Raw genomic sequence first — 25,977 nt, 5'->3', positions numbered from 1 at the left:
AAATTTGTAGTGTGTGAGGCGATGAGTACTCAACAACCATATACCCAAGGTAATCCCATAAATAAAGTTTGGAAAGGATAAGTTATAAGCAAATCTTACTTTTACCTCGTGGAGATAGAGAGTCTATTTTCGATAGACTCCCAATTTCTAGTTGACTGGTAAATACTCATTCCTCCTTGATAAAAAAATCTTGATTTTGAAACTTGTGAATTGAGTGACCTTTCATATGAGCTGTTATTCCCCAAAGTGAATTTTGAACACCACGTGAAAAACTAAAAACAAAAAAGAAAAGAAAAAGACAACGTATATTGTACTATCAAAAGTTATGATAAAGATCTTAAATTTGATGAGATTTAAGAGTGAAGTCACATTTATCTTCTAAAGTCGAATTTCTTAGCATGAATCTGATTAGTCGAGCTTCAAAACAACTGCTTAAGATTGGAGGGCTTAGAGGGGGAAACAAGCAAGCATCACCTTTACCTCATTCTCATGGGATATTATTATATTAGAATAATTGTGGTCCTTTTGGGTGAATGAATAACGACAGGGATAAAAGACAACAAGCATTAAAATATTGGCCACAATTTGTTTAATAATATTTGTGATGTTGACCAAAAATTTAAAATTATATTCTACTTCAGATCCTATAATTTGATAAAATCTCAAAACCTTAACAACAGGATTAACACAAGATCCCTTTCATTTTTAAAATTACATGGTGATGACATATTTTGAATACAATAACAACACCTTAATCCACAAGCAAATTACATTATTTTCATTACATAGGTACTTCAAATATATTTTAGGTTTTCCTGCCTATTGCACTAAGCTATTGCTACGAGCAGACGTGTAAACTAGAAATGAATTAACAAATATGAAACAACATCTACTCCTTCTCATCCCAAGAATAATTGAAGAGAGTCATCTTATGTCACCAATAATGATTTTTAAAAGCTAGAAATGAATAAATAACACATAAAACGAGGGCTATGGGGAGTTTAGAGAGGGGTCGGACCATATTAGGTCTATTGTACGATAAATAGTAGAAAGAATCATAAACTTCATTCCACATCAAGTGACCAATATAACATGTAAAAATACAAATGGTGGTGGTGGTGGTGGAGGAGGAGGATTCTGTTGGCGTTAGCGCTAGCTAACCCTCAGACAGAACCAGTTCAATAACACAAAAATAAAGCAAATGTAAATAATGCACTGGTGTTAGCGCTAGCTAACACTCAGTCACAACCATAGTGAACCCAAGCTTACGGCAAATACATGGAAAAATAGGCGTGGCTATGGCTGGCGTTAGCGCTAGCTAACTCACAGACAATAGTCACACTAACATCTTACTCTGTATGACAACTCTAAAAGGAAATGTATGAAAAATGGTTGATGCTGGTGTTAGCGCTAGCTAACACACAAGCAAATTACCCGTTTTTCAATGATGTACTATACTTTGTGTTATGAATATGACTTCTTCAAATGGTTGGTCAATTAGGCATTGGCCAACAACTGTTATTCTGCTGCTGCTGCTCTTTACATGTATATATTCTTCTTCACCAATAATTTTCTAGTCGAAATATAGAATTACTGACTGCTGCAGAAATCCAAGAACCCCATGAACTCGTGATTGTGGATCATACGAATGCTCTTCTCTATGCCAATCACCCCTGAAACCATCGCCACATTAACAAAAGATAGGGGGGAAATTCAGTCTTTTCTATGCTTTACAAGATTTTATGGCAGTTTGAACTTTTGTATAATAGTTTATCGACTTACCCATTGTGAGAGCGCTGGCGAAAATGACACCAGAGAGTATGAACACAATGATTGATGCTCGCTTTAAAATTGCGATAAGTTTTCTAATGAAGCATTGTCCCCAAAATCCAGCAAGAATAGATACACTCATGAGGTATAGAGCTGCAATAGGAGTTTAGTTATGCATAATGTTGCAAATGATTGATGCAGAAGTTTTATGTCGAAATCTTAAGAAACTTATTAAGACTAAGAATATACCGTAAGGAATTGGGAATCTCTTGAGGAGATAAAACTCCACAACTGATAAAGATGACGAGAACATCATCACAAATGTCGCTGTCGCACTAGCTACCTGTAGAAGTGAAAAAATAGGTCCTTTTTGTCAATTTTGGAACAGCAATATTTCTCTGTAATAAAAGCAGAATAACATGATGTTATAGTGACTGATTTGAATGACATTTATAGCAAAGTAATTGTTATTTTGAAAATATGCAAATTGAATATCCCAAGTAAGCTGAGGTCAGCTATACGAATCTTCATCGTCCAAAATAATCGAGATACGAAAAAATGAGGATGGCCATACCTGAGGGATAACTCCAATCTCAAGAAGAAGAGGGCCAAGAATGAATCCACCACCAGATCCGAGTAATCCTCCAACAGTGCCTCCCAAGATACCACAAAGCGCACAAAATATAAGGTTTGTGGCGGTCCATTGAATGTCAGCCTCACATATTGACTCTCGGTTCCCTTCTAGTCTCCTCTTCTTGCTCTCCTTGTACAATTTCACACATTCATATCCGAACACCGCCAGTGCTGCAGGAAACTGAAAACACAAATGCATTCAATAAGACTCAACCTCACCATACAAAGATAATACTACCGATATGACTCAAATACACGACAGGATATTGTAAGTACCAAAGTAGCACGATATTCGTAAATACATAAAAAAAGGCAAATGCTTGCACACATAATAATCATAGTGAATACTTGAGATGATAGAATTATAAAAAGTAGTGTTCAATATGAAAGATGTTCATGTACCTGTATTAAGTTGAGCACCCAGTACAATGGAGTACAAGCCACTAGATCATTCTGTAAACATGTCACAAAAAGAGTTAAATTAGGTGCATAGCAAGGAACGTTTAACGGAGAAGTTATTTGATCGCACATTAAAAAAAGAAACATGTATATTCAAGAATTCACTTGCCTTGAACACTTGAAGAAGCAGAAACACGAACCATACTATAAAGAGCACCAGAATTCTCTTCAAATTAAGGTTGAACTTGAAAATTTCCTGTGAGATAACCAGAATTAGACAGTTAAAATCAACAAGATAAGCTTAAAAAGGGGAGCCAAGAAAGAAAATGGATAAATTTGATCCATTCGATATGGTAAATTAACTCACAAGTGCGGTTTTCTCCTCCTTAGGGACCAATGGCTCATAAACTGTATCAATAACAACTGAAAGAACAAGGATCAAATCATTAGTTACTTCTACATAGTTTAAAAAACGAGAGAGGTATTTAGTTTTTCGATGACATACGTTCACCACGTGAATTAACTGGAACTTCTTTCATCGATTTCTGCAAGTTCCCAAAAATGGCAAAGATAAAAGACTTAGTTTACCATCAAATATATGTTAAGTACATTTGAGAGAAAAATGATTGGATAAGTAGAGCTAACCTTGAGAATTGTTTCTTCTTTCCACATCTCAATGGCCTTAAAAAATGATCTTGATGAAGTCCCTATTACCAAACAATAACATTTTAAGCAATCGTTAATAAAACTTATCATGGTGAGCGAAAAAATAAGTTCGATATGATTGTTTATACCCATGAAGAGGATGATGATGAGGACAGTGATGAGCCAGTAGGGGAAAACAACACTGAGAGAAACACCAACTGTGATGCCTAACATGAGCATGGGCTGAAACAATAGAGCCAGATCATAATCAAGAATAGGTGCTTCTCTGCATGGATGTGGTACCCTCAAATTGTACCAAACTGATGATGCTGATGCCCCCATTATCATACCTGTAAAAAAAGCAAATCAACTTTCTAACATAATAAAAGATACTATAAAAGCAAAAAGACAAATAAGATCTCAGATAGCTCCAGCTATATCTTTTTTTGACTTTTGACTCATCCAAGTAATTCTTTTTTAATGATAGTGGTTATCAGGAGAAGGGGAGCATACGTGTAACCGGTAAAGTTGCCGACATGTGACCTAGAGGTCACAGGTTCAAGCTATGGATCCATCAAGGCTGCATAGAATAGACCCTTGTGGTCCAGCCCTTTCCCCAAAAGCTATGTGCACCGGGCTGCCGTTTTTTGATGGTGGTATCAGGACTGATTTGGATGTACCTCAACTAATTTCATGAGGTATCTTTTAGTTCCCACCAGCACAAGTATCGAGCAATTTGCCTACCAAGGATTGGGTGATAATCCAAGTAACTTTATTTCTAAAGCTTGCACAATTCTCAACATATTTCACCAGCACAAGTTCCAATGAATTTTAATCTTCTTATCTATATATGAAATGCAAAATGAAAAAAAAAATGCTTACATTTGGAAATAGCAGCAGCAGACTTGGTATCAAATCCAAGAAGCAAAGTAAGCATAGGAACAAAAATGCCACCTCCACCAACACCACCCACAGTACCACAAGCTGACCCCAAAAATCCTATCACAGTTGCCAAAACAATCCTCCAACTAAACTCCAATTCCTGTCACACACCATCACCAACAAAAGTCATTACAGAAATAAGAAAAAACTCAAAAAAATCATAAATCAAACACCACTTAAGTTAAATTCAAGAAAAAAACCAAAAAAACAACACCATTTGCGGTAAACTCATGAACCTTTTTTGCTCCATATCTATACACCACATGAGAACAAATGGACAAAGAAAAACCATAAAAACAAAAAACAAACACCATTTTAGGCAAACTCGAGACCCTTTTTTGCTCCATATCTCTACAAGCCCATTACAAAGAAAAACAACAAGAAAAAGAAAAACCAAAAAACCAAACACCATTTGAGGTAAACTCAACACCCCTGTTTTGCTCCATATCTCTACAGCACATTACAATGATAAACAAGAAAAAACAAACCAAAACACCATTAAAGGTAACTGTTTTGCTCCACATATATATCCAACACATGAAACAAAAGCAAAGAAACATGACAATGAAAAAACAAGAAAGATTGTAACTTTGATAACATTATAACAATAAAGATTAAAACTTTGATAATATTATAACAAGAAACATCATTTACCGGCCAAACTTTGTCTTCAGATCCAACTGGTCGTTGCAAAAGATTAGAACTTTGATATAATTTTGGCTCAAAATCACCATTTTTGAAGTTCTGCACAAAGAAAACTGATAGAATTGCCACAGAAAAGCCTGCTAATAGATAAATCACAAAGCCTTTTGTAGCCATAATCCAAAATTCAATATTTTTTTCAACTAATAAAAGTTGGGTTTTTTCCCTAATGAACAATTTGAACGCCAAGAAAAAAAATTTGGCTTAAAGAAAGTTGGCTGCGACATATTTATATTAGGATAGGACATTACAAGAATGGTAGAGAATCCTTTTGGAACTAAAAAGATCTTTTTTTTTTTTTTGAAAAATGCATAAGTACTCCGAGCCTATACCCAAAATTCCAGAGACACACTTAACATTTACTACCTCCGAACTTATTTTATATGTAATATTCTACCTCTTTTTGGCCTACGTGGCACCATCTTGTGGGCCCAGCGCATGTTGACATTTTTTCATGGATAGTGTCACGTAGGCCGAAAAGGGGTGGAATATTATAGATAAATTAAGTTCGGAAGGGTAATAGGACCTTAGTAAAGGTTAGGTGTGTCTCTGGAATTTCGAGCATAGGCTGGGGATACTTATGCATTTTTCCTTTTTTTTTTTTGGAGTCTAATTTTTAAACTTACTTAATTTTTTTCTTTTTTCTGGTGTTCTTTAGGTAAGTAAATATTACTGGCTTAAAAACATTAATTTATAATTTAGATATATATTATAAAAATTGGGGTGAAAAGCGATTGGAGCGGAAATCATGGGCGGAACCACCTTAACACCTTGTTTGCAATAGTATTGTTAGTTTAAATATAATGTTTGTTTTGATTGTTATTGAAATTATATTAAATCGTATCGTTTAAATCTATATAACGACGAAAAGACCTATTTTGTATAACGATTGACTTGGTGTGATCGGATCGATACCTTAATATTTTCTTCTCATTTTATCTTTATTTATATGTAATAATAATATTTCATTTTTTATCCTACCTTTTCATAGTAGTTTTACCACATACCTTACTTTTATTATAGGTTTATCATTCAAACTATGAATAAGTAATATTATGTAACAACGGAGAACGATACAGTCTATCCAAACACTATATTTATTAAAATAATACAACACAATACAATACAATACAATACATTATAAAACAATACGTAACAATCATCTAAACAAAGTGTAAGCGAAAGATGGTCTAGTGCATTATTCACCAATTATATGGTGTACATGAGTGAATTATTACTTTTATCTATTCCATATTAATAGAATTTGTGAGTTATTACACATTTATTAAGAAAAGTATTCAAGGACATAATTTAAACTATATTTTTCACTATCGTCCTTTGTGAAATCATAAATATAATTTTGTAAATAGTGTCATTTATCTCCTAAAAAATATCAAATTTCATTAAAGGAATTTCAAACATCCATCTTGCACTTTGAGTAATTCAATTATTTTAAATAATGAAAAAAAACTTCAAAAATTCACTTAATATGAAATAAAGAGAGTGATTATTATAAATGTATATTTAATTTTACAACATTCTTAACATAACTGAGAAGAAAATTTGTATACTATTCATCAAATCTCTCTCTGCGCCATTGGTGGGAACAAAGGGCAAGGTGCGCGGATGAAAATGAAATGTGTTGAAGGAAAGGAGTACACAATCAATATGATACATTACTAATTCAATTTATTTTTTCTACTTTCATTTAATTAAGTTACTAATTCAATTTATTTTTTCTACTTTCATTTGAAAAGTCAAGCTCTTCATTTTTAATAAATTTATTTTCTTAAATGATATTTTTTTCTAAAATATTTAATCAAGTAAATAGAAAAAAAAAATCTTCTGTACGGAACACATTCATAGAATTATTTCTGAAACAGTTTTCTTTTTCTGGTGGGGGGCATAAATTAATGGAGGCACATGCAACAACTTAGCAGTTTATGAAATAGACAAAAAAAAAATATATCAATTGCTTTGTCAATATAATATTCGTATTTATTATCTTTCTTTGATATAAGACAATAAAATTTAAAAAGTTTTTTTTAAAAAAAATTGTATTAAATTAAAATAGAAAAAATATATGTTTTGATGATTTAATAAAATAAATTAAACTATTAATATATTTTTAAATTTAATTTGGTTATCGTTATATTAGGTTAGACTTAGTATTTAACAAGCAACGCAGAAGTAAGTTATTATACCTTATCTCCTTGTGCCCATAGCTTGACAAGAAATCACCCATATTTAACTTATATAACGTAACGTAATAAAATAAATATCTTTTTACATAGTGTGCAGGTGGAACTTGAGCTAAAATGAATCCGTGAATATATTTTTAAGATGCATAGTTCAAGTGGATTTAATTTTTTTTTTCAAAAGAGAAGTATTGAAAATATCTATTAACTTGATAAAAATTATTAGTTTTATCTTTGAATTATTGATATATTAAAAATATTATTTTACTTGACTAACTAAACTTAGATAAATTCCTGACACACCTTTAATCTGTCACATGACATAGCAAGTGGTCTCAAACCCTTGTAGAAGCATGTGACTCTTAATGAAAAGATGAGAGCCGAGTTAAAGTACCTCTAAACTTGACGAGAATTTAGGGGTGTAATGCACTCATGTTGTAAGATCGGGGGTGTATTTAAATTCAGTTAATCAAGTAAAGAGCTGATTTTAAAACTGTCAATAATCCAGAGATCAAACTAATAATTCACGTCGAATTTAGGAGTTTTGAATACTTCTCTATTATTCGATATTTGATATCTGCATTTGTCTGTTTAAATATAAAGTGGACAAATATATGCCACGTGGTGCTGCCCAATTTCTCATCTAATATCCTATATATTATTATTAATAATAATACAACTTTACACCGCGCAAAGCTAATGAACCAAAAAAAAAAATAACATTCCCTATTTTTAATACTTTTTAAAATTTTTAATTAAAGATGAAAACTATATGAGATACTGAACCAACCTTGACAGCATGTGATACATACTATTTTGTCTCATAACAATTATTTGGTTCTTAAAAAGATCAAGAATTGGCTGTTTATAGAAAGTTAATAACCTTTTTCACTTTATTTGAATATATGAAAAAAACTTTACTACTATTAACTTTTTCAACACATTATTGTCCTACGTTTTTTAGGGGTAAAGTGTTGCCATGTCATGTCTAGATTTAGATTTGTTAGTGTTTATTGTAGTATTATATGATGTGTATTGTGTTATAATTATTATTATAATTTGTTTAGATTTTACATTGCTTTTTTTATTAATGAGGATGTTTTCGTCATTGTTTTTTTTTTTTACTTGAATTTAATACACTTGAGACAAGGGTCTTTCAGAAATAATGTTTCTACCTAGCTTGGAAAAAGGAATAAATTTCTCTTTGAACTTATCCCAAAAAGTCAGTTACACAACTATCATAGTGACATATTATACACCTATACTATTCAAAAGTGAATTTTCTTACCCCCTAAAACTGACGTGGCAAAAAAATAAAACAAAAATAAAAAATAGGCGCGTCAGTTTGAAATTAAAGTTAAAAAAAAAAAGTTAGAATCCTCTTTTCCACCCCCACACCTCTTCTTCTTCAAACCCCACTCATTGTCCTCTTCTTCTTCATTCTTTATTTTCATCACACTTCTTTGTTTTTTATCACAATCTTAAAGCACAATTTTTTTGATTCGCAATTAGGTTAATTCCCATAGATTTGTTAGTGAAAAATTTGATTGATTGTTTCTATCTTTTTCAAAAAAAAATAAAAATTGACTTTTCGTTTTGGTGGTAATAGCAGCTTTATGGGTTTAATGGTGATTGGTGTCGGGTGACAAACATTAAAAGAGGTAATTGAAGGTGGTGAAGAAGAAAAAATCAATATTGATAATGGTAGTGGTGATATTTGGTGTTGGGTGACAAAGAAGAAGAAGAATTGAAGGTGATATAGTGGTGATGAAGAACAAAATCAATGGTGAAGATGGGGCCGGATATGATTTTCCGATTAAATGAGAATTGAAAATGGGTGAGATTAGNTTAGATTTTACATTGCTTTTTTTATTAATGAGGATGTTTTCGTCATTATTTTTTTTTTACTTGAATTTGATACACTCGAGACAAAGGTCTTTCAGAAATAGTGTTTAGATCTACCTAGCTTGGAAAAAGGCATAAATTTCTCTTTGAACTTATCCCGAAAAGTCAGTTACATAATTATCATAGTGACATATTATACACCTATATTATTCAAAAGTGAATTTTCTTACCCCCTAAAACTGACGTGGCAAAAAAATAAAACAAAAATTAAAAAATAGGCGTGTCAGTTTGAAATTAAAGTAAAAAAAAAAAGTTAGAATCCTCTTTTCCACCTCCACCCCCACACCTCTTCTTCTTCAAACCCCACCCATTGTCCTCTTCTTCTTCATTCTTTATTTTCATCACACTTCTTTGTTTTTTATCACAATCTTAAAGCACAATTTTTTTGATTCGCAATTAGGTTAATTCCCATAGATTTGTTAGTGAAAAATTTGATTGATTGTTTCTATCTTTTTCAAAAAAAAAATTGACTTTTCGTTTTGATGGTAATAGCAGCTTTATGGATTTAATGGTGATGGGTGTCGGGTGACAAACATTAAAAGAGGTAATTGAAGGTGGTGAAGAAGAAAAAACCAATATTGATAATGGTAGTGGTGATATTTGGTGTTGGGTGACAAAGAAGAAGAAGAATTGAAGGTGATATAGTGGTGGTGAAAAACAAAACCAATGGTGAAGATGGGGTCGGATATGATTTTCCGATTAAATGAGAATTGAAAATGGGTGAGATTAGTGATGAAGAAGATATAATTATTAGAGAATTAAAACAATTAATTAGGGATTAATTAGAGTAAAATAGTTAACAAAAGAAACATTAATTAATAAAGAAAGGAAAACAAAACAAAAAATTATACTAATTTATGACATGACGATGATGTGGCAGCGAGTGTAATACACCACATAATGTGAGCGTGGTGTTACACGTCTCAGGGTGGTAATAAATTCACTTTTGACTAGTTAATGTGTGTAATAGGTCATCATGATAGTTTAAGCGTGTAACTAACTTTTCGGGACAAATTCAGGGGGGAATCTATGTCTTTTCCCTTTCTACCTTTTCAAGATAATGACAAGGTCTACGTATACTTTATTCTTTTTAAACCCTATTTAGTAGGATTTCACCATATATGCTATTGTTATTATTGTTGTTTATAATATTAATCTCAAACTATGATTCCACATTTACCGTGCATGTTTATATTGGAGCCTTGTTTGTTTTTTCTTATCACTATTATTAATATATATAATAGTGATACAAAAAAATAGACAATGCTTGAATACAAACATGGTAGTTGTTTCTATGTGGAATCATAGTTTCAATTATCGTATTATTTATTATTACTATTGTTTGTTATATGACCTTTTTATTATTATATATTTTTTTCATATTGATTTTGATATGTTTTATTTGAATGAAGTTTATCATAAAAAACATTTTTATTTTTATAAAATTGCATACGAGTCATCTTTTCTGAACCTCGCTTACTATGATACTAAATTTGTTATTATCCTATACTCTCTATGTCTCAATTTATGTGACACATTTTGGATTTTGAAATTCAAACAAATCTATTTTTTACCGTAATTTTTTTTATATATCTTTTAAATATTTTGATTGTGAATAACTGTTACTTATAATAATTTTTACGTAGATTACAAATATATAAATTTTATTTTTTTAAAATTGAAAATTAAAAATTTCAATAAATTTTCGATCAAACTTAAATTGTTTGACTTTTGAAAAACGAAATATATCACAATTGAGACAAAAAAGTAGATGTTTGTAACTAATAATTCAAGTATTGACCAGTCAAAAATTGGATGTAGTTTTTTGCAACTTATGACCACATATTTAAATAGTGGCCTACATATTGTGTTATTGCAATAAGTACAAAAAGAGAAAAAAATATATAAGAAAATAGCAATTTCGTGGTAATTTCTGAATTGGATGTATGTGGAATATTCATTAAGGAATTCAAATTGGGATTGAATACGTTTACTATATATAAAATATATGGACAGATTTGCAAGAAAAACGAATCTCTATCTAAATGCAGACATTTTAAATATAACTATTTGACGTGTTCAATTTTAATTAGAACTTTATAAAAATATATTGAATTTAAGTTATAATTTTTGAAGGCTATTCTATAAATAATATTATATTTTCTTAAAGAAGATCTTAAATATCCTATAAATTCTTGGATATTTGCAAAGAAATTATATATCTCAAATATTTCGTAAATGTTGGAGATATTCATTAAGAGATTGAGATATGACTGAATTCTTGATAATCGAATATGTCAAGAAGGTTTCCAAAATCATTTTATGGAGATTAAATCCAAATTAATCTAGTTCAAGAAATATGTTATTTACTAACATTCATCGTATCATGAAAGAGAGAAGAATCAAGAGAACAAATACATTTATACTCATATTGTTTATCACTATTATGTTTCTCCATATTTTATTATTATCAATTTAAAATTTGTTGCGAACTCTAAATTTGTTAGATTGTTTATTCTTATTTAATTATTTTGACTAAAATAGAAAATCTCACTTTAAGTTAAAGAAAAAAAAAAGAGTTTTTTTTCTTTTATGGGACAGAAAACGTTTTTAGTCTCTCTTAACTAAATTTGGTAAGAACTTAATTTATGCTTTTACTTAATATTTTTTTCACAAGTTTTATAGCCACAAAAAAATTAGTTATAATAGTAATAGTTTTATAATCACGTAATGATTCCATGTTAACCTCTTCTCAATCGGGTTCATTATCTCAAATTTGTCTAGAACATATTACATTTCATCTGTGATTTAAGAGTAATCGCTATGAATAAATTTACATGGTGCACATCGAATGATAGTGACGATACAAAAAACAAAAATATCACATAATGGATCATATGTTTGTACATTTGTATATATTCTATAACATGATCGACTTTTCAATGGATACAATATAATTTTCTATCAAACGAACATCTTGTTTTCTCTTGGCTTTGCCCCTGCATTCTTCTAGAGGCGAAGTCAGGATTAAGAGTTTGAGGTTTTTAAAAGAGATCGTGGTTCGGATTAAGGGGGGTTCGAAGCCACAACTCTATCATTTCACAATCACTTCTTTACCATCGAACTGGATTCACAAGTTAATAGACATATATATTTATTTAATTTTCCAATAAAAATACAGGTCTACGAAAAAATTATTGGGTTCGTTCGAACCCAAAAACCCCCACCTACCTCCGCCTCTGCATTCTTCTATTCTTTTTCAAAAGTCGATGATTATTTATAGCTATTATTGGATATCAAAAGAAGAGTTCTTATACAGTGTATGCACGTTTTTATTAATTGTCAATACTGTTTTATTAAAATATAAAAGAAATTGAAGTAGGTAGGTGAAAAAGAGAAATTGACTTATATGTGTTTTAATTTACATGTCAAGAAATATAAAAATATAGTAATTAATATTCAATTAATGCATGAATCAAGTAACTGATTGATAAGTTTTCTACAGTAGTCTAACGTAATCAAATTAACTTTATGAATGGGAAACGGATATCATTTTTCTCATTCGATATTCGATATATACGTATTAATTAAGAAAGATACAATTTCATCGTTATATCATATTCATTGATAGTAATTTCTTTTTTGTTTTTTTTTTTTAATAATTGAATTCGAACCCTAATCTCTAAAGTGGTTTTCTTTTGTTCTATTTGAGGAGCTAATTAATTAAAAATTCAATCAATTTGTCTTAAAACTTTGACTCACCAATTCTTACTGCTCCAATTCCAAAAACCCAAACTTGACCTTATGTTACATAGGTCAAACAAGAAATGATTTATATAAGATAAAATTCTAATTAATTTTAAATGTTAAGCCTTCCTACCTAATTTAAATAAGAAAAATTTTGTTTTTAATTGTTACATTTTACTTTACGGAGTTAATTTAACTGATTTTTTGGAGCTAAATTAAATTATACTAATTCAATATTTTATAAATTTTAAATTTAGATATTTGAAAACGATACTAATTTCAATCCTTTTTATATTAATTTGGTAACAAATATGGAAAAAATACATAAATACATCTTATCATATCATAAACTCTAAAATTTCTATCATTTAAAAAAATAACAAAAATCTCCTCTAGGACAAATCCCTCACATTAAGTAATGTATCATTTACAATCTGTGAGTTATGTATCCGCATGTTTCCTAATGTATCCGAAATTCTATAATTTTAAGAATTTTTTGTAATTGGAGAAAGAATAAGGATAAAATGTAATTAGCTCTTAGCACTATGAAATTTATCTAATTTTTACAAAAATAAATATTTTAAAATATTAATCAAAATTTATAAAAATTGACTTTTAAAATGTCAAATATGGCTAGAAAAAGTGAACGGAGAGAGTTACTTTTTTCTTAAATCAAATTACACACATTGAACTGTGAAACAATTCTATTTAATTACTATAACCTTGAAATTTTAAAATTTGCTGCTGCAGACAGAAAGCAAAAAAATCAACATAATATATATTTAATAATAAACTGAACTAAATGGAATATTTCTGCCAAAATATTGACCAACTTGAATACGCTGAACCTGCAGATATATTCCAAAAACCTCTTTCATCTCAATCATGAAGTGAGCGATTTGAATTTAATTGGAGCTTTAATATAAATATTGGAGAATAGATGAACCCCCACGCCATCCCCACCCCACACCCAACAAAAAAAAAGAGTCAGATAATACAAAATATTAAAAAATAATTTAGTAAAAAGTAGTTTGGTACGTAAGATAAGAAAGAATATCAATTTCAAAAGGGAAAAAGGGATAAATATACCCCCGAATTATTGTAAATGATATATATGCAGATATCCTCCATAATACTTTTGGGACATTGGTGCCCCTACCGTTCAAAAACTAGAGCATATATGTCCTTCAGTCTAACGGAAGACTAAATAGAGACACATGGCGCAATCTTATCCGCCGATCTGATATTTTATAAATGTAGGGTCGGTGGATAAAATTATGACACGTGTATGTCAGTTAATATAAAGGGTATATATGTTCTAGTTTTTGGACGGCAGGGGCACCAATGCCTCAAAAGTATAACGAAAGGTATCTGCATACCATTTACGATTTCAGGGATATATTTATCCTTTTTTCCATTTCAAAATAAAAAATTTAAAATTAACTTTATCTCATAATTGATTTAAAATATTAGTTAATCTCAGAATTATTTTATCCTTTTATTTTAAGATGAAATTACTACTCCATATGAAATGTAAAATCTTATTTTATCCCGCGTACCAATTGACCGACTGCTAAGCTTATTATAAAATATATATATTTACTACAATTTCTTAGTTGAATTATTGTGAAACTTTGAGGTGGATAGACATGTGACATCAATTATAATGCTCATGTAATGCATGCTACTTGTTTGATTAAAGTTGTTTTCCCATAAAAAAAAATTGATTAAATTAAAGTTGTTTGACCCAAAAAACATTGTTGATTAATCATTAACGTCCCTCTTCAATTCTTCATTAATCATTCATTTAAGAATCTTTAAAGTATGTACTACTAGATTTCTAAACATATAGCTATGGTCAATATTTAAATAGCGTGATAACAGGAGATATTTCTTGGTTAAAACAAGAAAAAAAAATCACATTTTTCTCAACTAAACAATAAGTGATAGAGGTGTTTCATTAATTTTTTCTTGAATTTCATCCATATATATATATATATAGGTTTGTAATTACATATACATTAATACACAAAGAAGCGAAGAGGGGTTCAGATGAACCTCCTTACATTCCTTAGCCCCCGCCCCACCCCACCCCCTCACTTAGTCGTAATAGATGAGGCGTTTTAATCACTTTTCTTCGATAATACAGGTAAATGGAAAAAGGTCAAATTTTACTATTGTACTATTTGAAATTAAGTAATTACTTATCTTTTTATAGATTCTTAGAATAATATTGCCTCCGACAGTAGAAATGAACGAACCTATTTTTTGCCCTTTAACTCTTAAAAGAAGCTCATGATAATTTTGATTAATAGTAAAAAAGTTACTATATACTCTATTTTTTACATTAGATCAATAAAACTATAATTTGCATATATACATTTTTGTTTCTAAATTATATTAATTAATATACATTTTCACTTTATCTTATTTAATTTGGCATGTGGTCTCATACTCTCATGAATTCAAAGTCCATTCCATGTATGTAATTGCCACCTTCAAAATTGGATCATTTTAAATTTAATTACTATATGATAAATTGACCATATTATAAAATGATAAGTATTAGTATATCATATGGTGTCCACATGCTATAAAACGTGGTCTAACTTTTCAAATAATGATTAATTAATAATCATAGGTTGTTCCAAAGGGGGTAGGTAAGAAAATAAGTTTTCACTTTTTAAAAATAAATAAATAAATTCTTTTAATTTTGTTAATATCACTTTATCACCCCCTAGGAAGATTATATATGTTGAGTAGAAGGAGAAAAATGGGTAAAAAGTAAGAGAGATCGATCTTTAGATTTTAGAAGATTGATCTTTCTGATTAAACATTTATTAAAATTCATATTATGTGTTAGGTTATATTGTATAATACGTATTAGTTATTACTACATTATTTTGTTACACTAATGAGATTGTTCTTTGATTTTATTAGCAGATAATTGAGTGTTATCGTGTTTTATTTATTAGTAGTAGTATTATTAATTAGTACACCCCATTACATTATTTTTTATTCATTTTTTTACACGTTGTTCCTCTACAATTTTGTTTATCGCACTTTTTTGTTATGATTGTTGTATTTTTTTCTCCATTATTTTAATATGATTTCTTTATAAATAGATTTTTTTATTAATTTAGCTATGCTTTACCTGAGTCAAGTGTCTATCAGAAATAGTCTATCTACCTTCATGTAGTGATGAAGTCGCGTAACACCACCATCTAATACCTACTAATGAAATTAAACTGAATATGTTATTGTTACTGTGTGCGAGTTTTGTTGGATGTCAATTATTGTGCATGTTTGTCGTATTAGTCTAAAAGACGTGTCACGTAACTCTTGGTTCGTTAAATACAATCTAATCAAAGTATATAAATAAAATAAAACAAATAAGGACAAATATCAATATATAAAAACATCCTTAATTAAATAATGTTGTTGCCTAAAAGTTTAGGTAAACAATTTATTTATATTTATAATATGTTGTGAGTGATCTAAGGTGATTGTACAGGTGTCATTGCATTAACTCTACCAATTAGAACGTTCTAAAACTTCAAGATTTTTTTTTTTAATTCTTTTAAATGGGGAAATGACTAAATGATATAGTTTTTTTTAAAAAAAAAGGAAAAAAATGAAGTGACGAAATGAAATTACAAAAAAAAAAAGCTTTAAATTTAATTGAAAATGCTTTAAATTCATTTTTTTTAAAATAAAATAGTAATTTCTTAATTTTCTATTTAAACAAATTACATATAATTAATTTAAATTATTTAAAAAATCTAATTTTATGTGGTGATGATATGTGTCACTTTTTCTTCTCCTATTATATATAGATAGATATTAATCTAATCATAGTATATAAATAAAATAAAACAAATAAGGACAAATATCAATATATAAAAACATCCTTATTTAAATAATGTTGTTGCCTAAAAGTTTAGGTAAACAATTTATATTTAGAATATGCTGTGAGTGATCTAAGGTGATTGTACAGGTGTCATTGCATTAATTCAACCTATTAGAACGTTCTAAAACTTCAAGATTTTTTTTAAATAAAAAAATGGGGAAATGACTAAATGAAATAGTTTTTTTTTTCAAAAAGGAAAAAAAATGAAGTGACGGAATGAAATTACAAAAAAGAAGAAGAAGAAAGTGAAGTAACGAAATGAAATTATGAGAACCAAAAAGTAATGTAATAATTAAATTATATATAGTAGGCTAGTTTCGATGCGATAATATCAATTGATAATGCGTTTACAGGAAAAATCAATCTATGATCTTTGATCTTATGAAATATATCATTTACACTGCGGTAACTCAATTACACTTTCAAATTAATTAATTTTTAACCCTTGTTAACCAAGAAATTCTTTTGCTTCACTTGTATTTATTATTAAACCTAATTTTAGACATCGCATGTCTAAAATTATTTCAAAATTAAAGAATATTATGAAAACTTTTGGATCCTACTCCCTCCGTCCACAATTGTTTGGCAGGTATAGTACTAAAAATAGATGTCCAAGATTAATTGTCAATTTAAACAATCAAGAAATAATTAATCACTTTTTTCCAATTCTGTCCTTAATGATTGTGTAGTTTAATTGAAAAGTTATGTGTACTTTTGGTATTCTTGATATAGTAGGGTTATATTAGTCAAATTACACTTTGTATTAAATTTTCCTTGAGGGATGTGCATGACCTTACCCTGACAAACAATTGTGGACAGAGGGAGTATAATTTTAAGATAAATGTCTTAAGAATACTGGCTTGTTGAATCGTATAATCTTAAAATGTCATGTCAGTTTGATAAAAAAATATCATTAAAAATAAAATAAGAATAGTATGGTTTCAATTATTTGAGTGGTTATTAACGAATCAATTATTCTTTTGCAATGATTATCGTGACATAATATTTGTTGATGATATATTAATAAAGAAAAGAAAAAAATGTCATCATGTCATATATTATAAAATTATTTTTATCTAGCTATACAATATAATTTTTTCGAAAAAAACCATATCAATCAACACATCTCAAATAAATGTGATTCCGTCACTACGTATACATCACACTACTACATCCGTTCTTCCTGTTCGCACAACATATCTTTTTAGGAACATATGTTTAGATAGATCCAAAATTATTGATTAATCGAATGAGTCAATCTCTCCAACTTATAATCGACTATCGCATGACCCATTGATTTAACCAACACAACAATCTTAACACGTGAAATAAGATAGTACACACACATATATATAAAAGGCAGAGCTACCCTTAGCAAGGGTGATCAGATGAACAACCCTCGTCAAATTTTTTTTGTAATTATATATCGATATATTTGGATATATACTAATTATTGAAAACCCTTAACATAGTAAAGAAAGATAGACTAATGATTAAAGGTTGTTCAAAGTCATCCTTAACTTGCGCATTTTGTTCAAAAAAAATTTGGTTCTATTTTTTCTCTTAAAAGAGAACAAAAGTTTAAGTTAAAGAAATAAAAAATTCTCTTTGTAAAGATCAATAATTGAGGTATGATTATTTTATAGCCAATCTTTATAATCTGACCAACAATGTTTATTTTTTACTTGTCCTAAAGTATGAACACCATTGATGAAAATTCTGGCTCCGCCTTATTACCGTTTCTTCTGTTTCAATTTGTTTTTATTTTTATTTTTTTTGATATTTTTCCAAAAAATAAAATAGAATCCCTTTTAATTTCTTAACTTTCCATTTTTCATTAAAATGTTTTAGAGTCAAAAGTATTAAAGCATATTGTAACATTGCGTCAAATTAAGCACAAACAAAAGTACTACTTTAGAAGTGCCAAAATGGATGTATCCGAGTCCATTTCAATAGCTTAATGCTTTAACTCAACTCGGCCCATTATGTGAGTCATAGCTTAACGTTCATTTAGCAATAATTCAAAATCAAGTAAATTTTAGGTTTAGCAAATATAAAAATTATATTAGCGCTTTATAGTTACAATTTTGCTATGGAGCATCAAATTTATATAAGCAGCTAGCAGAGATCTCATTTATATATTGTTTAGATAATTGTATATGTATAACTACTATGTATATGTATAAATAATTGTGTTTGTACATCTACATAAAATTTAAATTTGTATACATAAATCGAAATAAAATATTTATATATCAAATCTCTCGCTTTATACAACACAAATTATTCAAATTACAATGTGTAATTTGAATAATTTGTGTTTGTATAAAACAAAAAAGTGACAAAAGAAAAGAAAACTTCTGTATTTATAATTATAAGTGTATAAAAAAAAAGTAAAAAATAAATATATATATATATATAAATACAAATACATTTGTGTTTGTATAAAATAAAGAAGGCGAGAGAGCGACGAGCGAAATTTCTAGAAGCGAATGAAATAAATTAATAGTTTGCTATACATAAATTTAGAGTACTTGAAAAGTAAATAATCACAAGAAACAAAACAGAAATATGATTTTACTAACTTCTTAACACAAACCAAAACACACAATACAAAATACAACCAAATTCAAAAGTTACACAAAACACATAGCCAAAAAGAAAGAAAGATATGCATTCATCATTCATAATCTATTTTTAGTACTTCACTTTCACATTTTTCCCAGTTGAATCCTTAGCTTCAACTTGAGCAATACTCCCTTCAACATCCATTCTCCCAACGTCGTTGAACGTCTGGCCGGTCATCTGATCGGCCTGTTTCAACGTCGTTGCAGTCTTACCTGCCCGAGTATCGTCCACATCCACCACGATCTTCGATCCTCCTCTAGTAGTTGTCTCATCGGTGGTGTGTTTCGGTGCTAATATGCTTCCAAGCGCACCGAAAATACCACCGGTAGCAACTTTTCTATCGTGATCATCGTCACCTTCGTGCATTTTCATTTCCTCCATTTTTCTTCTTGTTGCTTCTTCACTCTCATGATACTTTTCCTGCAATTGAGACTATTAACCATTCATCTTTTTTATCCAAGACGATAAAATATATAGCCAATGGGTTCACATTTCGCAATCGCAAACCAGAGACCAAAATTAAGAGTTCGAGGTTCTAAATTTTATTATTACTGTCAATCAATTTTGTTAGGATTCACAAATTAATATATATATATATTTAATTAATTTTCTAGTACAAATATAAAATATACAGAAAAGCTACCCACCCACATAGAGGCAGAATATTGCTATTAATCATGACTTGAAAATAAGACAAGATCGATTACTCGAAATTTGTTGCAACATATTATTAATGGCATCCAAAAAATCTACAACAAAGCGCCATGTATTATTTCATTCTTATTCTAAATTTTTATAAGAAAACTAAGTAAGACGGCTATAAACGGCTAACCTTAGCAGCTCCCGCCGTCTCATCCGCCTTATGCTTAGCCGCTCCCGCCGTTTCACTTGCCTTTTGTTTAGCCGCTCCTGCAGTCTCATCAGCTTTCTGTTTCGCCGCTTCAGCCGTTTCCTCCACCTTCTGCTGAGCTTCCTCCTTTTTACCCGTAAGCATATCCATCGCCCGCCTCGCGGCGTCAGCCGCACTATCCTTCAGCTCAGCCAATTTCCCTATCGTAGTATCTTTCCCTTCTTTCGCCTTTTCAGCCGTATAATCCTTATACTCTCCGGTTTTCTGCATCGTCACATCCTTAGCTTCCTTAGCTTTATCCTCTGCATACTCCTCGTACTCTGTTGCTTTACGAGTTGCACTCTCTTTTGCTTCTTTGGCCTTATCTACTGTTGTATCCTTTGCCTCCTTCGCCTTCTCCACTGCATAATCCTTCGTTTGCTTCGCCTTGTCTGCAGCGGAATCTGTATACTCCCCTGCTTTATTTTTAACTTGTTGTGCTTTATCTGAAACAGATGCTTTAGTGGCCTTACCCTTATCCTCAGCATAATCAGCATACTCGCCCATTTTATCAGTTGCAGCGTCTTTAGACCGTCTTGCATTTTCAGCCGCTATATCAGCAGTGTCGCTGGCGACTTCGGCGGTTTCGTGGGCTTTTCCAGTGACGGCGTCTTTAGCATGACCAAGTGTACCTTGAACGGATTTGATTATACTGCCAATAACACCGGGTTTCTGTTGTTCAACATCTCTTTGACTTTCATCCCTTCGTTCTTTATTCACATCACTAAGTTCATCTGCTGCTATTTTTGCAGCTGCTTCTGCTCTTTCTTCTTTCACTGCTTGCCTCGACTCCATTTTTTTTTTCTAATAACAAAACACTGATAATATCTCTTAATATTTTACTCTTTTTTTTTTTGGCACTTTTGGGATTTAAGGAGTGTGATGAATGGGAAGGAATTGGGGAATGGTATTTATGTTGAGGTGGTTAAGAAAATTGGATTGGACACGTGGAGGAAAGGAGAGCTATGATGTGACACGTGGATGGTGTTGTGGGTGTTTGACACGTAGCATTTGAGAGGTGTACTTGTAATGTGTAAGGATAAAGCTTAATATGTAGGAAATGGTTCATGATTCGAGGTGGGTGGATAAGAATAGAAGTTTCTAGCTTACCGTCAATGCGTGAGCGCGGAGTTAGACAGAATCGATGGACAAAAATTACACTATTTTTGATCTAGATAAAAATTCAAACTTTGTTATTTATGTTAGACTATTGTATTATAAAAGTTACAAATTCATATTAATCATTAATTACAAATGTTATAAATTTTACCCATAAACTCATACTCCACGTCAAAAATATTGAATTCGACTAAATTTGATTTTACATCAGCCTCTAATTGTATTGGATTATACAAAAGATGGATCCAGTGGCTTGAGGGCTAGCTGGCCTGAAAATGTTCATGAGGTGGACTGTTTGTAAATAGGCCCAATAACAAGATAAGAAGCCCATGACAGATTGGGCTGGAAGGGAGTATGCGATTGAAGTTGAATATTTACGATAGACAGATGTAGGGTATTTTTATTGAAAGTGCGATATTGTGAATACTAAATTTTGAATATTTTTTGTCTAAAATTTGATATGATTTGCTAAGATCTACTTTTGACATTTTAAACTAAAGTTTAGTCTGACTTGTGTTACTTTTGGGTTATGGGTACTCATTTGAATTTGCTAATGACATCTTTATTTTCTATCTTAGTTAACGAACTACACGTTGATTTGATATTATTCGTTTTGAGTTACTCATTTAATATTGATGATAATTAAATTATGGTATATGAATAAGCAGTGGGTAATCTGTACATTAAATCGATTCACTCGATATAAGTTGGACAGACATGAATTATTGTATCACGTCTCATCTTATTTTAGATGTGTGTAATGAACTTCAAACATTTATGCTTAAGCTCTAAATATTTGCACATGAATTTTTGAAGTCAGATGTTTATTGTTATAATTTTTAAATCTAAAACTTTAGTACATATCTATAAAATATTATTTAAATTTTCCTTACGTGGATTTAAATTTTTTCTGCTATAATTAGTGTTCTCAATAAGTATAAAATTTGCCTAAACCTCACAATTTAGTGGCACTCACTTGATTGTGTAAACCTATTAGTTTGCATTCACTCGTGCCGCATTTTACCTATGCCCATATATAGCCTTTTCTCTAAGTTCTTGTGTTGTTTAAGGAGTGTCAAATCTGGTGAGTTAAAATGGGTTAAACGATAAAAGAGCGATCTAATGATTCGTTAAAAAGTTATTTAGATTGAAATGAACTAACAAACAAAAAAAATATCTCTTTTAAAAAATATATTTATAATTTAAATTTGATTGCGTCTCGACTCTGGATGAATTGAATTGGAATTTGGACGGATCAAAATAATTGAGCATGTCATTGACATGCCCAAACTTGATTGGGTTAGAGATGTCAATTTTTTCATGGGCTACTTTGGCCACCCTTAGTTTGTCTCTTTCACATGTTAACCCAATTGAAGAAAATAGTGAAGTACTTAACAAATTACAAATTAACATAAATTTAGGAAATACAAAATTAACATCTTAAGAGAAAGAAAGAAAAAAAAAAAGCAACTTCATCAAGTATTTGAATTGTGATATCTCTCCCATTTAGATATTCCAATTCAAATTCTTGATCAACCCACAAGTAATAAACATCAAGAAATAAACACTCATATGATTTGAACCGCGCTTGGTGAAGTAAGTGTACCCGGGCTAAAAAGAATAGAAGAACACCATGCAAAAGAAGCAGGCGATAGAGGAAAATTAGCCAATGGACTACACGATCCAAAATAATTTTCTGATGGGATCCGAGGCGTTACATGTGATCTTTCTTGTGCTTCAAACATTGTTGAATCAACACACACCTCAAATTGGTCGTCGTTTGTAGAAGAAGAAGGAAGAAGGAACTCGCGCCATTGTGCAAGAACATCATCATTATTATTGTTGTTGTTGTTACTTCTTTGTAATGAAACTGGTGAGAGATCAAGTGGAGGAGGAGCAATATCCTGTAAACGCCTCGAATTAAAAGAACTAGAGCCAGAGCCAGAATCAGAACGAGAGATAGAATTATTAGAGAGAGATTGAAACTCGGGAGATGAAGTGAGCATTTGGACAACATCCTTGAAATCATTAGGTTCAACTCTATATATTTTAGGAGGTGTTGGTGGCAAAGGTGCAATTGGTAGTTTAGTCATTGGTTTTAATGGGAGCCTTCTAACTCCATGAAGTGAGGAATGATATGAGGCTAATTTTTTATTTTTCTTTTGTTCTTGTTGTGGATATGTTGAAGAGGAATTATTACAAGAAGAAAAAGCATATGAATAAGAATCCATTTTTTTTTTCTATATTGCAAGTTTGTCTTATAACATGAACTAGTACTTACATAATTGTTTGCTTCTATATATAGAGAGAAAGGTGACAAACTTGAGCAACTTGTCTTAAAATGATATTTCTTCGATCTAAATTTATGTGATACATTTTTTTATTAATCTGATTAGATAAAAATGATATATTTTTATTTTTACTACTAATAATTAAGCTTTAAACTTTCAATTTGACGTTAATTAATGAAATAATTTATAATTAAATAAATTAATAAATTTTATTTTAGATCACAAATTTTAAATTTTTTATTTTTTTTCTTAAATTCCGTGCCAAAATAAAATTTGTTTTTAGCGTCGGCTATGGATGAATACGATGTAACATTACAACTTGCAAAATGTCTAAGTGTCTAGTCTATAAAAAAAAAAACTGTTCATTATATTTGACCTATATTATAAAATTGCCTCCATTTTTGTTTAGTTCTTCTGTTAATATCTGTACTACTAAGTCACTAATTGTTAATTCAACATTTATTATTTTTATGTGCATTAATTATTATTTTTCCCGCCAATATGTGGGAGGTGTTTACTGATTGTAGTGTTAGTGTTTTTTTCTTTTCTTTTTGGTAATAAGTGAAATTAATAACATGAAATAAGACAAGTAATATGTTGTAAGATTTTAAAATACATTTGTAGTGTATGCAATCTTTACAATATCATATTATCAATTCTTCTACTCGTACTACCTTACATATATAGTTCAAAATCAACCTAAGATTATATATTTTATGTGCTAATTTTTTAATCATATAGTTTGTTAATGTTGATGGTACTATATAGTTTGAATATGATATGGTACAAACTACAAAGAACCTCAAAACACATCATTAAAATGAACTACTATTAAAAAAATATTCTATTTTTACCTATTAAAAAAATGTTTAGTAACTCTTTTCATAAATATATATTTTGATTGAATCAGTAAAAAAAAAAAAATTATGAAAAAACCTTAAGAAGTTTCCCACTATTTCTATGAAAATGTATTTTTCACTATACGATTTTTAAGTGAATCAATTCCATGAAAAATTAAGTAAAAAATTATATTTTATAGCATAAATTTCTCAGTAATTTACGATTTTTATGATTGCTTCTGCACTACTTGTATTGATCATAGTTCAAAATTGGAAATAGCCAAAATAAGAAATCAACCTGTTGACTAAATCAAACATAGTCATTTTCCCTTGACCAAAGACTAAACAGATTGCTTAATTAATTAAATTATTGGTCGTGTTGCGTCTCCTGAATATCTGCATAGGAGGAGGTTCATTCGATCTGAAAAATAGCGACTGTGAATTTATTGAGGAATATTATAAAAATAGTATTTCTATTAATTATGATTTCTTCACATATATTAAAGTGTTTCAATTTTAGATTATTTGTGATGCATAGTAACTTTCATTGGAGGAGGAGCAAGATAGGGTTCATGGTTCGGACGAATTCACTAGTTTTTTCGTAGATTCTATATTTGTATTAGAAAATAAAATAAATATATGTATATTATTATGTGAACCCTCAAACAAAATTAATTTAGAACCCCCAAACTTTCAATCTTGGTTCCACCTCTGACGTAGGATGTCTTAGGGTTTTAGTAAAGATGCATAGGATGTATATTTAATGTAAACTAAATATAATATATATTTATTGGTTTGATTATTATTATTTTCGTTTCGGTTATTAAGTATACACAAATATTTTTTTTAAAATCATTCAAAAGATGAAAAAAAGACAACAATTCATTCAAAACGACTAACATTACAAAACTTTTATTATTATTATTATTATTATTTAGCATCGACTATAGATGAATGCGATGTAACATTACAACTTGCCACGTCTATCTAAAATATATTTGACCTGGACTATAAATTTGCCTCTGTTATTGTTAAATAATTCTTACATAACACAGATAGTAATGATCGATATTTAATTTGGTTCAATTTTTTATTAAAAGAAAATTAAATTAATTAAGTCTATTTATTTTTTGTTTAATTAGAAAACAATTTTTATTTATATAGTTGATTGAACATATCAAAACATATCGAACTGATAAAATTTAAATATTAAATCCGTCTCGATTTTTAGCTGACGGCTAAACATATCAGCAATCACTTTCATGCATTAAATTTTGTAATGTTTCAGATATACTTAATTATTAATTTAAGTTTATAGTTGTACAATAATAAGTCTATGGTTGTATGACTTCTAAATTAT

The 25,977-nt window shown here is 29.7% G+C and overlaps 3 protein-coding genes across 3 annotated transcripts; all 3 read right to left on the bottom strand.

Annotated features, from left to right (window-relative positions):
* Positions 1-1,046: 1,046 nt before the first annotated feature.
* On the bottom strand, positions 1,047-5,294 carry LOC125870845 (sulfite exporter TauE/SafE family protein 4). Its single transcript, XM_049551388.1, has 12 exons — positions 5,044-5,294; positions 4,330-4,489; positions 3,597-3,797; positions 3,448-3,509; positions 3,308-3,347; positions 3,170-3,225; positions 2,972-3,058; positions 2,806-2,856; positions 2,345-2,584; positions 2,020-2,113; positions 1,783-1,923; positions 1,047-1,673 (listed from the first exon to the last, which is right to left on the bottom strand). The coding sequence occupies exons 1-12, from the start codon at positions 5,206-5,208 to the stop codon at positions 1,591-1,593; spliced, it is 1,380 nt and encodes a 459-aa protein (XP_049407345.1). The 5' UTR covers positions 5,209-5,294; the 3' UTR covers positions 1,047-1,590.
* A 14,061-nt stretch (positions 5,295-19,355) lies between these two features.
* LOC125871156 (late embryogenesis abundant protein ECP63) lies at positions 19,356-21,218 on the bottom strand. The gene is made up of 2 exons (XM_049551750.1): positions 20,312-21,218; positions 19,356-19,899 (listed from the first exon to the last, which is right to left on the bottom strand). The coding sequence occupies exons 1-2, from the start codon at positions 21,161-21,163 to the stop codon at positions 19,549-19,551; spliced, it is 1,203 nt and encodes a 400-aa protein (XP_049407707.1). The 5' UTR covers positions 21,164-21,218; the 3' UTR covers positions 19,356-19,548.
* Positions 21,219-23,048: 1,830 nt separating this feature from the next.
* Positions 23,049-23,756, bottom strand: LOC125871186 (uncharacterized). The gene has a single exon (XM_049551780.1). It carries the CDS (start codon positions 23,716-23,718, stop codon positions 23,056-23,058), a length of 663 nt encoding a protein of 220 aa, XP_049407737.1. The 5' UTR covers positions 23,719-23,756; the 3' UTR covers positions 23,049-23,055.
* Positions 23,757-25,977: the final 2,221 nt, after the last annotated feature.

This window comes from Solanum stenotomum, chromosome 7 (assembly GCF_019186545.1).
Source record: "Solanum stenotomum isolate F172 chromosome 7, ASM1918654v1, whole genome shotgun sequence".
In the NCBI taxonomy this organism is placed as follows: domain Eukaryota; kingdom Viridiplantae; phylum Streptophyta; class Magnoliopsida; order Solanales; family Solanaceae; genus Solanum; species Solanum stenotomum.
This window is presented reverse-complemented; position numbering and strand designations above follow the sequence as displayed.

Bases quoted from the DNA above. Each gene is read 5' to 3' on its own strand.
- LOC125870845 (XM_049551388.1), bottom strand. From the start codon at position 5,208: ATGGCTACAAAAGGCTTTGTGATTTATCTATTAGCAGGCTTTTCTGTG. The intron at 2,114-2,344 runs GTATGGCCATCC...TCACTTCTACAG, and splicing joins AGATTGGAGTTATCCCTCAG to GTAGCTAGTGCGACAGCGAC. The intron at 1,924-2,019 runs GTATATTCTTAG...CTCCTATTGCAG, and splicing joins GAGATTCCCAATTCCTTACG to CTCTATACCTCATGAGTGTA.
- LOC125871156 (XM_049551750.1), bottom strand. From the start codon at position 21,163: ATGGAGTCGAGGCAAGCAGTGAAAGAAGAAAGAGCAGAAGCAGCTGCA. The intron at 19,900-20,311 runs GTTAGCCGTTTA...TCTCAATTGCAG, and splicing joins AGACGGCGGGAGCTGCTAAG to GAAAAGTATCATGAGAGTGA.
- LOC125871186 (XM_049551780.1), bottom strand. From the start codon at position 23,718: ATGGATTCTTATTCATATGCTTTTTCTTCTTGTAATAATTCCTCTTCA.